Source organism: Lacerta agilis, chromosome 3 (assembly GCF_009819535.1).
Source record: "Lacerta agilis isolate rLacAgi1 chromosome 3, rLacAgi1.pri, whole genome shotgun sequence".
Classification (NCBI taxonomy): Eukaryota; Metazoa; Chordata; class Lepidosauria; order Squamata; family Lacertidae; genus Lacerta; species Lacerta agilis.
The window spans coordinates 99,963,497-99,976,867 of record NC_046314.1 but is presented as its reverse complement, the minus strand read 5'-3'; the positions used below and the strand labels follow the sequence as shown (position 1 = coordinate 99,976,867).

Here is a 13,371-nt window from a genome sequence, read left to right as displayed (position 1 = left end):
GTCAAGGAAATAAACAACCATATGACTTTTGGAAGACATCTGAAGGTAGCCCTGTACAGGGAAGTTTTTTTAATTGTTTAAGGTTTCACTGTGTTTTTATATTTTGCTGGACGTCACCCAGAAAGGCAGGGGCAACCCAGTTAGATGGATGGGATATAAATAATAAAATTATTATTAGTAGTATTAGTTGTTGTTGTTGTTAATGGACTTCAGCACTGCATGGTCTCAGCAAAACGGAAAGTGATGTAAGGGGAGGCAGCCAGCTGGGTTCCTTTTCCTCTGGACAGGAGACCACCTGCTTGGCTGCCATCTTCCCAGATGCTGCAGAAGTCAGCCAGAGAGTGCTTTTAAAAAACATACACATGAAAACAAAGCAAGGCATCCAAAAGATACACATAATTTGATTTTTTTTAATTATTCATTTAACAAATGCTTTTCTAGCTTTCCCCCCCCCCCCTGCACAAATCCACTAATATGCAGCTCTAAGCTGTGTGTGTGTGTGTGGCACATTTTGGTGTCTTGCAGACAAAAACATGTTGCAAAACTTGCCAAACACAACCCTCCCCCCAATTAATAGATGCCTGAACTTGTGGCCCCTGTAAGCTTGGGGGCCTGACCCAAATGACCCTCCTGGCTCAGCCCCACTGATTGGTCCCTCCCAGCCATATGCTTTGCAGATTTGAAAGGTGTTATATCAAAGTTGCGGTGATGATGGGAATCTTTCACGATTTGCAATTAGCTTTCAGGCATGGGCCATCTCCCTGGTTCCATGCATTTAAAGATCAATGAAACTATTTTATTTTCTATCAACAATTTAATAAATACTTTTGCTTTACAACGATACATTCAAGGACATTTTTTTCTTTTCTTTTGGTCCCCCCCCCCTTTTTTTGGGCGGAAACAAGAGTCACAAGACATTTCAGGATCAGTATACTTTAATATGGTATCAGTGTCAAAATACATTTCCTTATCAAGTTAAAAGTTCCCATACAGTTACAAGATTATAAATAAGAAATTCAACAATAGTGAGAGCATGAAATAATTACGACAATAGTTACGGTTAATATTTTAAGCACAGATTTTCTTTTACCCCCCCTTTCCCTCCCTCCCTCCCCACCCCACAGTGTTTTTTTTTTTTTTTTTAGTAAATGGTTAGGGTACAACATCTTAATGCTGAAACTACAGAGATTAAAAATATAATAGCAATATTTAAGCGTGATTAACCCTTCAAGCACACAGATCATAACCACATTAAAGACCTGCTTTGCTGCAGCCACAGGCTTCAGACCACTTACTCCAGAACTGCTACTGAATGTGAATGGGATTACTTTAAAGCAAACTGCTCAAGGTTGGCAGCCTGGTGGTGATGCTCTTAATTTATGCTTTCTAGGGTTTAGCTATCTTTTCTTTCTTTCTTAAGACAGTTCAGGCCACCAGCCAGCCAGCAAAGAGCCAAGTCACACACCCCGCAGATGCAAACTCCGGTCTGCTACTGACTGTATTACACTCAACCGGAAGATGCAGCCAAGGAGTGCGATTTGATGATATGTGTGTCAGCTTATATTCACAGGTGCTTAATACTGGCTGAATCATGTCCTTTTTAAAATAAAATAAAATAACCCCCCCCCAAAAAAAACATAACGTCCTTAAAATATCGTGAGCCATACTATTTTGCTTTTTTTAAAAAAGTACTTCAGATAGAAAACTGCTCCCGAGCTTTGTGCAATGTAGCACAGGTGGAATATTAAGTCGGTGGAAGGCTTGGCTGATACATCCAAGGTCCACCGCTAAATAGCATGCATGAGTAGGGGTTTTGGGCAAGGCTTTCCCTCTGTACCAGTGGGATTCCTCTCACTGATGCCACTCTTCCAGGTGGCAGCGGAACTGAGCGCAGGGGAAGAATGTAAGGAGAGCTTCTTGGGAGGAGCTGTTCCACCAGATCGCTTTTGGGGGGGGGGGTTGTAGCCACTGAAGACTACAAAAGCCCCAAAGGCACTAACCATGATCATTCTCTGAAAGCTGTTCTGTAACCCAGCAGAGAGGATCAGGCCAGAAGGGATTCCAAAATGCAATCTTTAAAGATGTTTGGATTTTCCTTTCCCCCTCCATCATGTAAGTGAAAGGGAGAAATGTGTGTGTGTGTGTAGGTTTTGGAGGATGGATCCCTGAGCAGTCTAGATTCCTGAGCATATTTGCTCACAAGTCTTTCCCTAAATAATGGCTTTCACAGATACTTTCCCTTGGAGCAGGCATCCCCAACCTTCAGCCCTCCAGATGTTTTGGACTACAATTTCCATCATCCCTGACCACTGGTCCTGTTAGCTAGGGATCATGGGAGTTGTAGGCTAAAACATCTGGAGGGCCGCAGGTTGGGGATGCTTGCCTTGGAGGATCCTCAACAAATCAGGCACAATTGAGTCAAGCACTTTCCCCTCCATTTATTTTCAATAAGAAAGGTTAACACCCTTCTCAGTGAAATCACTTTGAATGTGAAGTGCTTCATTTTGACTGGATCGTGGACATTACGTCAAAACTGGGCCTTCAGTGGGGTACGGATTCTCCAAAGGAGTGAGCTAAAATTATTGGGCTTGGATGGACAAAGCCAGTGCCAGAACTTTACAATTTCTTATGGGTTCTGAGCACCTCCACTGACCTCCATGTCCACTTCAGTGCTATGGAGATATCCCCAAGGGATGTGTGTTCAGACCTTCCCTCTTCAGCAAAAATAATGGGGAAGGCCAGCTTTGCAAGGGCTTCATATATGCATTGCAAAACATACGGCACTCTTGACACAGCTCTATAGAAGTCTATAGAAGTTTGCAATCCAGAGCGGGAGCTGTTACGACAGCAATAACATGGCTATTATTGTTGCAATGGACTAAGACTCTGAACAGCGCCTTTAATGATTGAGCCGTGTTTTTGCCATACATTCAAACCGCATGGCTTCTTCCCCCAAAGATTCACATGAACTGTAGTTTAAGGGTTCTGGGAATGGTAGCTTTGTTAGGGGGAAATGACGGTTCCCGGGATTCTTTAGGGGGATCCATGTCCTTTAAATGTACAGTGGGGCACACAGCCAAACACATGTGCTTATGAAGCCCACCCTAATGATATTAGTTGTGCTCAAGTCCTGTGGAAATTAATGGCACTTGTGGGATGGTTTAGCTGCATTTTGAGTCCTATTGATTTCAGCGGGCCTTAGTTATAAGTAGCTTTCTCTGAACTGGAACTATGTTCAGTAGGAGGCATAAATGGCTCTTGTTTGAAAGGGAATCCACAGGCTACATCTGGGTAAATAAAGCATAATGCCTAATTATTTTCTGTTGCCCTGAATTTGTCCCTTAGCCCTTCCAACCTGGCCTTTCTCACCGAAGCTCGAAGGCGTTAATAAATATTTTTAAAAATCTGCACCCCACGGTTCCTTGAGCTTCTGTTATTGCTGGATTGAATATATGAGTGTGCCTGTTTGCCCAGCAAAGGCAACGGGTCTTTCAGAGACTCCTTCCATTTTAAATAAATTCCTGAGCACCAACATTGGTTTGTTTTTGTTTTTGTTTAATAGCATTTCTGAAAAGTTCAGATTGCCGTTTCGATGACCTACAGAAAAATCATTTGCACTTGAAAGGCTATCAACAATTGAAAAGTAAACTAAAAAGACAACAAACACCTTCCCACTCAGCTGCTCCAGAGCCTTAAAACATTGATTCCCCCCCAGTGTAACAAGTAGGCAAGCAAATATATATTTAGTTTACATTTTTCAGCAAAAATTCAGTAGTGCAGAGAAAGAATGTGGCTAAGTAGCCGGAGGTGGGGTGGGATGGGGTGGGGTGGGGGGTTGAACACCAACCCCCAATTTAGCTGGGAATTAGCAGTTTTAGTAACAGCCTTTGGACAAATCCTGCAACATCAGCAACAGCGTGAGAAAACTCTACCAGATCTAAGTAAAACGGTTCCCAAGAAGAAACTCAGGGCTCTGCATCAATGTCTAAACAGGTATAACAAAGTACCAATATATGATAAACATTTAACCCAGAGAAAAAGGATCAGTCAGTTACACTTTGTGTAAATATATATATATATATATATATATATATATATATATATATATATATATATATATATATATGTATGTGGAGAATTAATACACACAAGATGGGTTGAATTCCTTCCATGCCCCACGTATTTCAAATTGTGCAGCAACACCCTCCGCCTTCTGTCAGTTGTCCCCAACTGCCATCCGCTCTCAAATTCCTCACTTAGCCAGGCTGGTTCCTGAGGAAGGTTACACTGACCTAAATGAGATGGCAGTTGGCTGTCTTGGGATTCTTTCGCGGTACCGTGCTCTGAATCTAAGACGGCAGCCGCGCCACCCCGCTTGTTTAATTAAGGAAACGTTGAGTTTATCCTGGGAGTTGGGTGAGCTCTGGTAGGAATTGCATCTCGATGTTGCTAAAAGCAAAAACAAAACCCATTGGCAGTTATTTGCCTGATAGCTTTGGCTCTTCCATATGCAAAAAAAGAGAGAGGATAAAAAACAGCAACAACAACAACCGATCCTCAAATCCAAGCCAACACAAGACAGGTGGCAACATTGCATGATCTGAGAGTTGCACACTAAGATCACTTTGCAATGCTACAGAGGATGCACAGCCACAAGGCCCTGATGTCCCTCTTGCTTGATTATCTGGTCTACGACTTCAATTGACTCCTGCCTCGGACAAAAACACAGCCCCAAGTTTTAGATTTGTGACCTAAATGTAAGGGGAAAGGCTGTAATTTGCAACTTGACAAGGACCAACCAACACGAAAGCTGCCGTTGGGTGCGTTAGAATTACGGACGTTTCACCGCTAGCTTTTTTTTTTTTTTTAATTGCTAAAAGGCCATAATCTGTGGTTATTATTTTTTCCCCCGTGTTAGAAAATGCAGAGGAAAAACTAGGGGGTAGGGCAACAAGTGCATTTCATCAGATTTGTTTATTTTCACTTATCTTTGGCAATAAAATAAAATAAACCTTTGCAATAAACGGAGCCAAAGTATTACATAGAGAGCCGTGAGCGAGCACACCGCAGCTTCTTCTATTTTTTTATTAGCAAGAATAATGAGGAAGTTTCAGCACACATAAATTACACAGCGGTGGGGAATCATATAATATAAATTTTCTAAAGAACGTCTTATCGAAATAGAAGGGGGTTGGAAATACAGTAGATGCATACTTCTTTTTAATGCACATAAGAAAAGTGAGTAACTTCACAGAAAGGCCACTATTTGGTGACGTGGACAAGTTCAATAGTTAAGTAAAATCTTGCAAAAGTGTAATCAGTATTAGAAATTGTCTACTTGCAAAAATAGATTTAAAAACTGCAGCTGGTTTGTTTTTTGTTTGTTTTTTTGGACAGTATAGGCCAGGGGAATGCTGCAAGGCTGCTTCAGGTCGCCTGGTCGAGAGCTCGGAGCAAATCGCTGCCTTGCAGGAGCGTCGAACTCCCGAGAACTGGGACGTTAACCTCACAGTCATATCGGGTCAGTTCCGGCAACAAATAAGGTTCCAAGGATGAGCCGAGCAGGCGACTTGTCACTCCTGAAATGAGAAGATTTAGATGTTGAGCGGCCTTCTTTTATTTATTTCGGTTCAGGCTGAAGATTTCTGCCTGGAAAGGCCAGTGTACAAGAAGAAAACACAAATACGCCCCCTTACAATAACACATATGCACACATACTTTGATGAGAAAATTGCAAGGGCCCAACAATGACAACACATCAGCTTGAACAGGACAAACAAAAATAAGGCAACAGAACCAAGCAGTCTTGTCTAAACTTCAGGCTTCAGTGCAGGGATGGGGCTGGGCACTCTTATTGAAGGCATTTCGATAGTCGCTGCTGAGTCATGAAAGGTGAACAGGGAAGGAACCAAATGCCCACCAGAGAAAGAAAAAAAACAGAGTTCCACGGTCTGAGCACTGCAGCTAGACACCATGTCAATTATGCGTCTGGAGCGGGCATGCTTGGCTTCATTTATCTATTTACTAAATGGTACTGGGGGGAGGGCAGGGTCTGATCACGATCAGGGCCAAGCAAGTAGCATGAACCAAGTCTTAGGTGAGATCCTGCCTGGAACCACTGGTCTCTTCCCACCCCAACCCCCACCCCGTTGGAAACCAGTCCCTCCAAGCTCGTGTTATTGTTTGAGACAGAACTCACCTGACATCCTATGACCTTGTGGCACACTGAAGTCCTGATAAGGGGGGCAGTAAAAGTGTGGGGAGAAGGCAGCTTTGGGGATGTTGGCAGAGTTTCTCAAAGAGGGTGGCGGATGCCGTGGCTGCAGTTGCTGCTGCCCCATATTCATAGGGGGCTGGCCTGGCCCTCTTTGCGGGTTGCAAAGGAACTCATCTGCAAATCAAAAGCAAAAAAAACCCGAGGCTTCAAAAAGGATGTCCGTTTTTAGAAACACAATTCCAGACACAAGATTTCCCCCCACGTTTGTCCAAGAGTCAAGAAAGCAGGCTGACACTGGCATGAGCACCTGCCTGCTTAGACTGTTTCGATATTGTGGAATATTGCACGTCGATATTAATGTTGTGATTGTTGTAACCCAAACGGTACCTTAGGGCATGTAATGAAATGTAGTAATAATAATGATGATGATTTATTTATTAAAGTGTTCTTACAGTGCTATTCCATAGAAGATTTCAAAGTGGCTCACCACAAAAATACGTACAACCATACAGTGAAAACACATAAAATAAGTGGGGGGGGGGGGGAAACAACCCATACATCAATTAACCTTTGCGGACAGATGTGTTCTTAACTGCCTGCATAGCCTGGTGGAATATAAGAGTTTTCAGCAGCCATTTTCAAGTTAAAACAAAAGGCACCTGCTAACTCTATTGGCAGAGAGTTCCACAGGGCTGGGCCAATGGCATTCAAGGCTCTGTTTTTTGTTATTATCAAGTGAGCCCTGCCAACATGGGGAATGATGAAGGATGCTCCTGCAGATGATCTCGGCGCTCAAGCTGGAATATAAGGGTTCAGGCAATTCCTGAGCAATGCCATGCAATGAAATGTTTCATAGGGGAACTGTTAGGGCCAGAGGCACCATCTACTGAGGGTGAGTGGAGGGCTAACATCACACACATGAGCATCACGCCTCCATCCCTTAAGCCGGGCAGAAGCTTCCTGGGCTTTCGGAAAGAAGTGGAAGGTCTCTGAAAGGATGGTGGAATCCTCCTGCCCTGTGAGCTTTGGGAAAGTGGCAGGAGGGCTCTTGGACCCAACCAGAGCATTGTGTCTCCCTCCCTAAACCAGGCAGAAACCCCCCGGGCTTTGGGAAGCAGGCACCTGTCAAGGACTGGGCAGAGGAGGAATGGTGGAGACCGCCTCCCCAGCCTGAACCTTCCAGAGAAGAGTATGACAGTATAGATTTACAACAGGGGTTTGCGGGAGGTCACAGCTCAGAGGCAGATGAGGGGCAGGGGGGATTAGGAAATAATGGGAGAGAAGGAGGAAGAGGAGGCAGCTGGCTGACACGTTATCACTAGAAAGCATTCCAGATCCCCCCTCTCCCAGAACCTGGTGAGCATTGAAAGTAGGAGAGCAAATGAGACAGATGGCCCTAAGTGGGAACCGTGATGTGGGTAGTGCTGTTGACGAATGAGGAAGTAAGAGAGAAGTGTGTGTGTGTGTGTGTGTGTGTGTGTGTAGATTTACTCAGAGCAACACCATTACTCCAATAGGCTGCATTTCTAAGGCTATCTCTGTGAATATTGAATAAACAACATTGGTAAGAACCTTCCTTATCTTATCCATTCCTGGCAACCTACCGTGGGACGTTGGATCCTCTGCCGCCTGACAGCAACAGGGAAACATTTAGGGGACTAGCCTATCACCTGCCACTGTCCCTGAGGTGTTGTTGTCGTTCAGTCGTGTGCGACTCTTTGTGACCCCATGGACCAGAGCACGCCAGGCACCCCTATCCTCCACTGCCTCCCGCTCCTAAGTTTTCCAGGGCTTTGAAAATTCATACAAGGACCTTCAACCTGGCTCGGTAGTCATGGGGCAGCCAGTGTGGCTGTTTCAACAATGGTGCCACATGTTCTCAGCTAGATGATGCACCCTTGATGGCTAGCAGCTGAACATCTGAACCTGTGACACTAAGTGTTGCATGTGAATGAGCCACCACTGTAGATCGATGTATACAGCATAGGAACATAGGAAGCTGTGTTGTGCTGGATCAGGCCCCTTGGTCCATCTAGTTCAGTACTGTTGACCCTGATTGGCAGTGGGTCTCCAGGGTTTCTGGCGGGGGGCATTCTCAGCTCTACCTGTATATACCGGGAGGTGGAGCCCAGGACCTCCTGCATTCAAAGCAGGTGCTCTGAAGCTGGGCTTCAGCCCTTCCCCAAAGAACTGCCATATAATCTCAGGCAGTTGTGTCTATGGATGCATGATGGTGGCTCACATTCACTCATGCAAGGTGCCACTTGAGGCTGCAAGTCATGCTGTACTTGTGAGCTTCCCAGAGGTCTGGCCACCCTGGGAAAACAAGATGGACCATTTGCCCACCTGGTCCCTCAAGACTCATAAGGAGATTGAAGTTAGTGCAGAACACAGACAGTGAACATAAGATGTGGCAAAAATGAAATATAAAGGCAGGAACTGCATCTCCAGGACAAGTTTTGTGTTCTGTCACCAGCTGCCCAACAGTGACATAGTGGACCCCATGTGACTCCATTTAGTTATATTGAATTACCTTTCTTTTTTTTTTTTTAAAGGGTCTTACCATTAAGGACACTTGTGCTGAGCGACTTCTTCTCTGTAAGTAATGCACAATTTTCACCTCTGAGGATTTTCATCCTTTTCCACATTAAGTGTGTTGGGTTAATGCCGGATGTTTCTCCTTGTATCTATAGATGGGGGGAGGGGAAAGAGAAGGTATAAGCCTGACAAGAAAAGAATATTGTTTAAAAAAACAAACACCCTCATTTTTGTTTTAAGGCCATAGAAGAGAACTTAGGAAATTGTCTTACACCAAGTTGTTAGCATGCTGTCAGTGTTTTATATCGCCGTTGGGGAGCTATTTTTGTTGTTGTTTATTTTTTCCAGTATGCTGTATAATAATAATAATAATAATTATTATTATTATTATTATTATTATTATTATTATTATTATTATTTTATTTATACCCCGCCCTTCCTAGCCAGAAAACCGGGCTCAGGGCGGCTAACATCAATTAAAATCACAGCAAGAAAACATAAAAACGATCAATTTAAAATAACAGATTAAAATACAAATTTAAAAATTCAATTAAAACTGCAGGTCTCAATCTCAAAATATCCCACCAATAAAAGATGAAGCGTAAATATTAAACAGAAACCAACCCAAAGGCCAGGTGGAATACTAATGTGTTATATGACACACACACACACACACACACAAATGTAAGTCGCTTGGAGACCCTTTGGGTGACAAGCAACTAGCTCATTACTGACCACACTGATTAAGCATCTGCAGGGAGCAATCCTGATTCCTGGAAATGTTGGGGATTGAACCCGGGACCTTCCACACGCTAAGCAAATGCTCTACCACTGAGCTATGGCCCTTTCTCAAAAAAAGGCAGTCTTTGCAAAGGACAGATTACCCCACTCAGGTGTTGAAAAGCTTGCTCTTCATAGTCCAGCTGCCTCTTCAGCTTCAAACTGTTGGCAAGAGCAATCTGCGCAGGGTTTATATCCATGCCCCGCTGTCCAAGGCACTCCAGCGACCTATCAAGACAAAGGCATTGTTTTGTTAAGCATTTGAAAAACAAAACAAAACACCGGAGAAGGATCTTTCCTCAAGCCAAGTTTCAAACCAGAACAGTGAGACTTGTTGACCTGCAGAGGCCTCTTGTTCCCAGGAACAAGAGCTGTTGCTATTGGATTCTTGGGGAAAGACTTGGGATGTCCTTCTTGAGCAAGGATGTGGATGGTGGTTCTCCAGCTGCTGATGGACTGCCAACATCACTGGCCACTGTCCCTGCTGACTTTGGAGCCATCCAACAACCTCTGGAGGACCACAAATGCCTGTCCCTGGGAGACAACTCAGTGACTGTAGAGAACAGCTGTAGCATACACAACCGACGAGTTCAATACCGACCCGCATAGTTTATTCAAGCTGCAATATTCTTTCTGCTTCAATAGCAACCTGCACTCCCCAACAGGAAGAATGCTTTAGGCGTGAGTGAAGGATGCGGATTGACCATGGAGTCTTATTTAATCGTTTTTGTGTATCACAGCTGTTTTCCGTGGACAGTATCTGTTGGCAAAGCACTGCTCGCCCTTTGTGTGAATAGTAGACAATTCACAATGCCTTGCTGGTAGCAGAGGCACGAGATCAACAGAAGCAGGCTGTTTTTCCTTACGGCTTGTCACGTCAGGCTAAAGAGGCATGTGGCAGTGTGAGAATGGCATCATCTCACATCACTATGACAACATTTGAAAGGCTGGAACGTCGTAGATGAGGTCAATGGCCTGGGTATGGTTTGAAGAGACAAGGTCGCTTTGCTGAAGCTAAACACGTCTGGCCCAGTCAGTGATTGGATGAGAGGCCACCTGGGAACTTCATAGACCCCCCACCCCGAGTTTATTTATTTATGACATTTATGTATCAACTTTATCTTGATCTCAAGGTGGCGTACATGGTCCTCCTCCCCATTTCATCTTCACAACAACCCTGAAAGGTAGGCTAGGTTAAGAGATGGTGACTGGCCCAAGGTCACCCAGTGAGCTTCATGGCTGAGCGGGGATTCAAACCCTGCTCTCCCAGGTCCTAGTCCGACACTCTATCCATTGCGCCACACTGGCTCTTCCACAATGGAAAGAAAGGTGGAAAGCAAATGTAATGAATCCAGAGTGTGGAGCCCTCCAATAGGATCATCTCCCTCCCTTCCTAGATGAACAGCTATTAGGCGGGAGGACGTTACGTGACTGGCCACACCCACGTGATTCTGTCCTATCAAATGCTGCTGCAGCAGTACTGGATTATGTCAGCAGCTAAACTGCTGCAACTAACGTGTGAAAGATCCCCAGCTGGCTGCAATCTTTTTTTTTTTAAGTGGCCAATGCAAGTGTGCACAGACCCTTAGGCCAAGGCTGGGACCTGTGGTCCTGCAAACCTGTGAAGGCAATAAAACTCCCATTAACCACTAGCTATGCTGCCTAAGGCTGATGGGAGCTGCAGTCCTGCAACATTTCAAGAACCACCAGTTCCCCACCCATCTTAGCCCATGTCTACAGTTTATTATTATTATTTTAATCAGCCATACTATAATCACATGGTTTTAAATTATGAGGACCTCTCTAAGAAGACACGCTGACCTCTTCCCGACCCTTTGAAAAGCAGATCTGCTGGCAACGTTTTGTTTTTTTCCTCTTTCTGGGACAATTAACTTCCCCTTGAGGTTTCTACTTAAAAGTATATTGCAGTCGGCGTTCCTCCTTTTCGTTTCCACCACTTGGCCTCTGGGCCGAGAGCGGAAAGCCTAGTCACTGTTTTGCCTTATCCTGAACGTGTTCGTCTATTACCGTTAAAAGTCGTTAACGATTTAAGGCTCCGTTTAGGGAAACCCATTAGGGGACACCCTTTCAAAAGTTCCAAGTCCAAATGGAACCAAGCGAAGGTTGGTCAGGGCTTTCAGAAATGGCTGAATAGATGTCCTAGTGGCTTGTTTTTGGCTACCGGCGGGTGGGGGGAGGTTTCCCAAGACTGTTCCACCCCCCCTCCAAGTTTTAAGGTTCCGATTTAATTCACACACTCTCTTGGGGTTTTCTAAGGGGAACTGGTTTCTGGCAACAAAGGGCCCAGTTCTCCACCTTCTCAACATAATGAATGAATCAGTTCAAACCAGCTACCTAAATCCACACACTCTTTCCTCTGAGTTACCTTTTCTTATATAAGTTCATATCAGGCAGGTGCAGCGGTGGCCCCGATGGAGAGCTAGCTATGGATCCCGAACACTTATTGACCGCCGCTCTCTGTTTCGTAGGGGCGTATTGTAAGGGTGGGTCAGGGGGCCACTGTGTGTTGGGTCTCCCACCCATTGAAGACAGAGGAGTGCTGGCCTGGGCATAGTAGGGCAGCAAAGAGGACGGCTGGCTTCCGCCGTTCAAGAAGGGTGGTGGCAGAGTCCCCGTGTTGACGTTTTTGTTAGACATCGGCTGGCAGTATTTCTCCTGGAAAAACTGTTCCTGCGAGGGAGGAACAAGGGGCTGGAAGAGGTTGCTCATGTTGCTCAAGCTCTGCTGGGTGAGCTGGGCGCTTTCGGAGAGAGGCCGCTCCTCTTGACAGATCGGGCTGAGTTGGAAATCTTCTCCGTCCATCGGAATGTAAGGAGCCAAAGTTTCAAGGTCCAGCTCGTTAAAATCAGTCTGCAAGGAGAGAAGGGACCAGGGAAGACACTGTGATTGCAACAATGCGAAAGAAAAATTATCCTGGAAGAAACGTTTCTTCTCCTCTTTCCTTGGACCTAGAACAACCTCTAACACTGTCATTCTGCCTTCCTCAACTTGATGTTTTCCAGATGTTGGCTGAATCCAACTCCCATCAGCCTCAGCCAGCATGGTCAGGCATGCTGGGAGTTGTGGTCCAAAACATCAGGAAGGAACCAGGCTGGAGAAGGCTACTCCCGCTGATCAGGTATATGAGCAGAAAAGTAGGAAGCTGCCATATTATACAGAGTCAGACCATTGGTTCCTCTAGCTCAGTAATGTCTACAAACTGATAGGAAGCAGTTGTCCAGGATTTCAGGCAGGAGTCTCATCTAGTGTCCCCCACCCCACCCCGTTCAAAATGGTGCTGGTTTCCTTCACATCTTGCTTTATCTATCAATATACAGTCCCTGCACTCTGTTCTCTTGCAGTGCTGGTGGCCCAAAGGAGTAAGCATTAGCTGCCAAAGAGAGGTGTATGTTGCACATTGATGATGATGTTACATTTTCCCGCTGGCTTCTCTTACCTGTGAGTTGCACTGATTCTTGGCATCCGTGTCCAAGGCAAAAAGTTTCTCAATCATCTCGATCTTCAGGTCTTCGTCTAAGGAAGTGTAATAGTCTCCGGGGCTGCTTGGCTGCAAAGTGAAAAAGACAGAGCAGACTATCAGAGGTCTGCAAATAACCACCTGCCTCGTCATAAGAATTTCATCGAGGGAAGGTTTACCAAAAGCAAATATTTGATTTCTTGCTGGCCATAAACAACTGCCATAAGTACATGTAGGCAGGTGGGCAAGTACCGGTAGATATTTTTACAAGGCCTGCTTGTCAAAAAAGCAGCACCAGCCTGCTTGCACTAGGGGAGCATGGGTTCCCCTACATTCATTTGGAAAGGGATTTGGGGGT

The 13,371-nt window shown here is 45.0% G+C and overlaps 1 protein-coding gene across 4 annotated transcripts in view; it reads right to left on the bottom strand.

Annotated features, from left to right (window-relative positions):
* Positions 1 to 4,909: 4,909 nt before the first annotated feature.
* The window catches only part of EPAS1 (endothelial PAS domain protein 1), a 125,332-nt gene continuing 116,870 nt past the window's right edge, over positions 4,910 to 13,371 (bottom strand). For all 4 annotated transcript variants that reach the window (XM_033144902.1, XM_033144903.1, XM_033144904.1 and 1 more), the window contains 6 exons: positions 12,993 to 13,103; positions 11,922 to 12,406; positions 9,640 to 9,763; positions 8,781 to 8,904; positions 6,200 to 6,391; positions 4,910 to 5,579 (listed from right to left, as the gene is read on the bottom strand). In XM_033144902.1, coding sequence (XP_033000793.1) covers positions 5,428 to 5,579; positions 6,200 to 6,391; positions 8,781 to 8,904; positions 9,640 to 9,763; positions 11,922 to 12,406; positions 12,993 to 13,103 — 1,188 coding nt within the window. In that variant the 3' untranslated portion in view covers positions 4,910 to 5,427. The remainder of the gene's footprint in view (positions 5,580 to 6,199; positions 6,392 to 8,780; positions 8,905 to 9,639; positions 9,764 to 11,921; positions 12,407 to 12,992; positions 13,104 to 13,371) is intronic.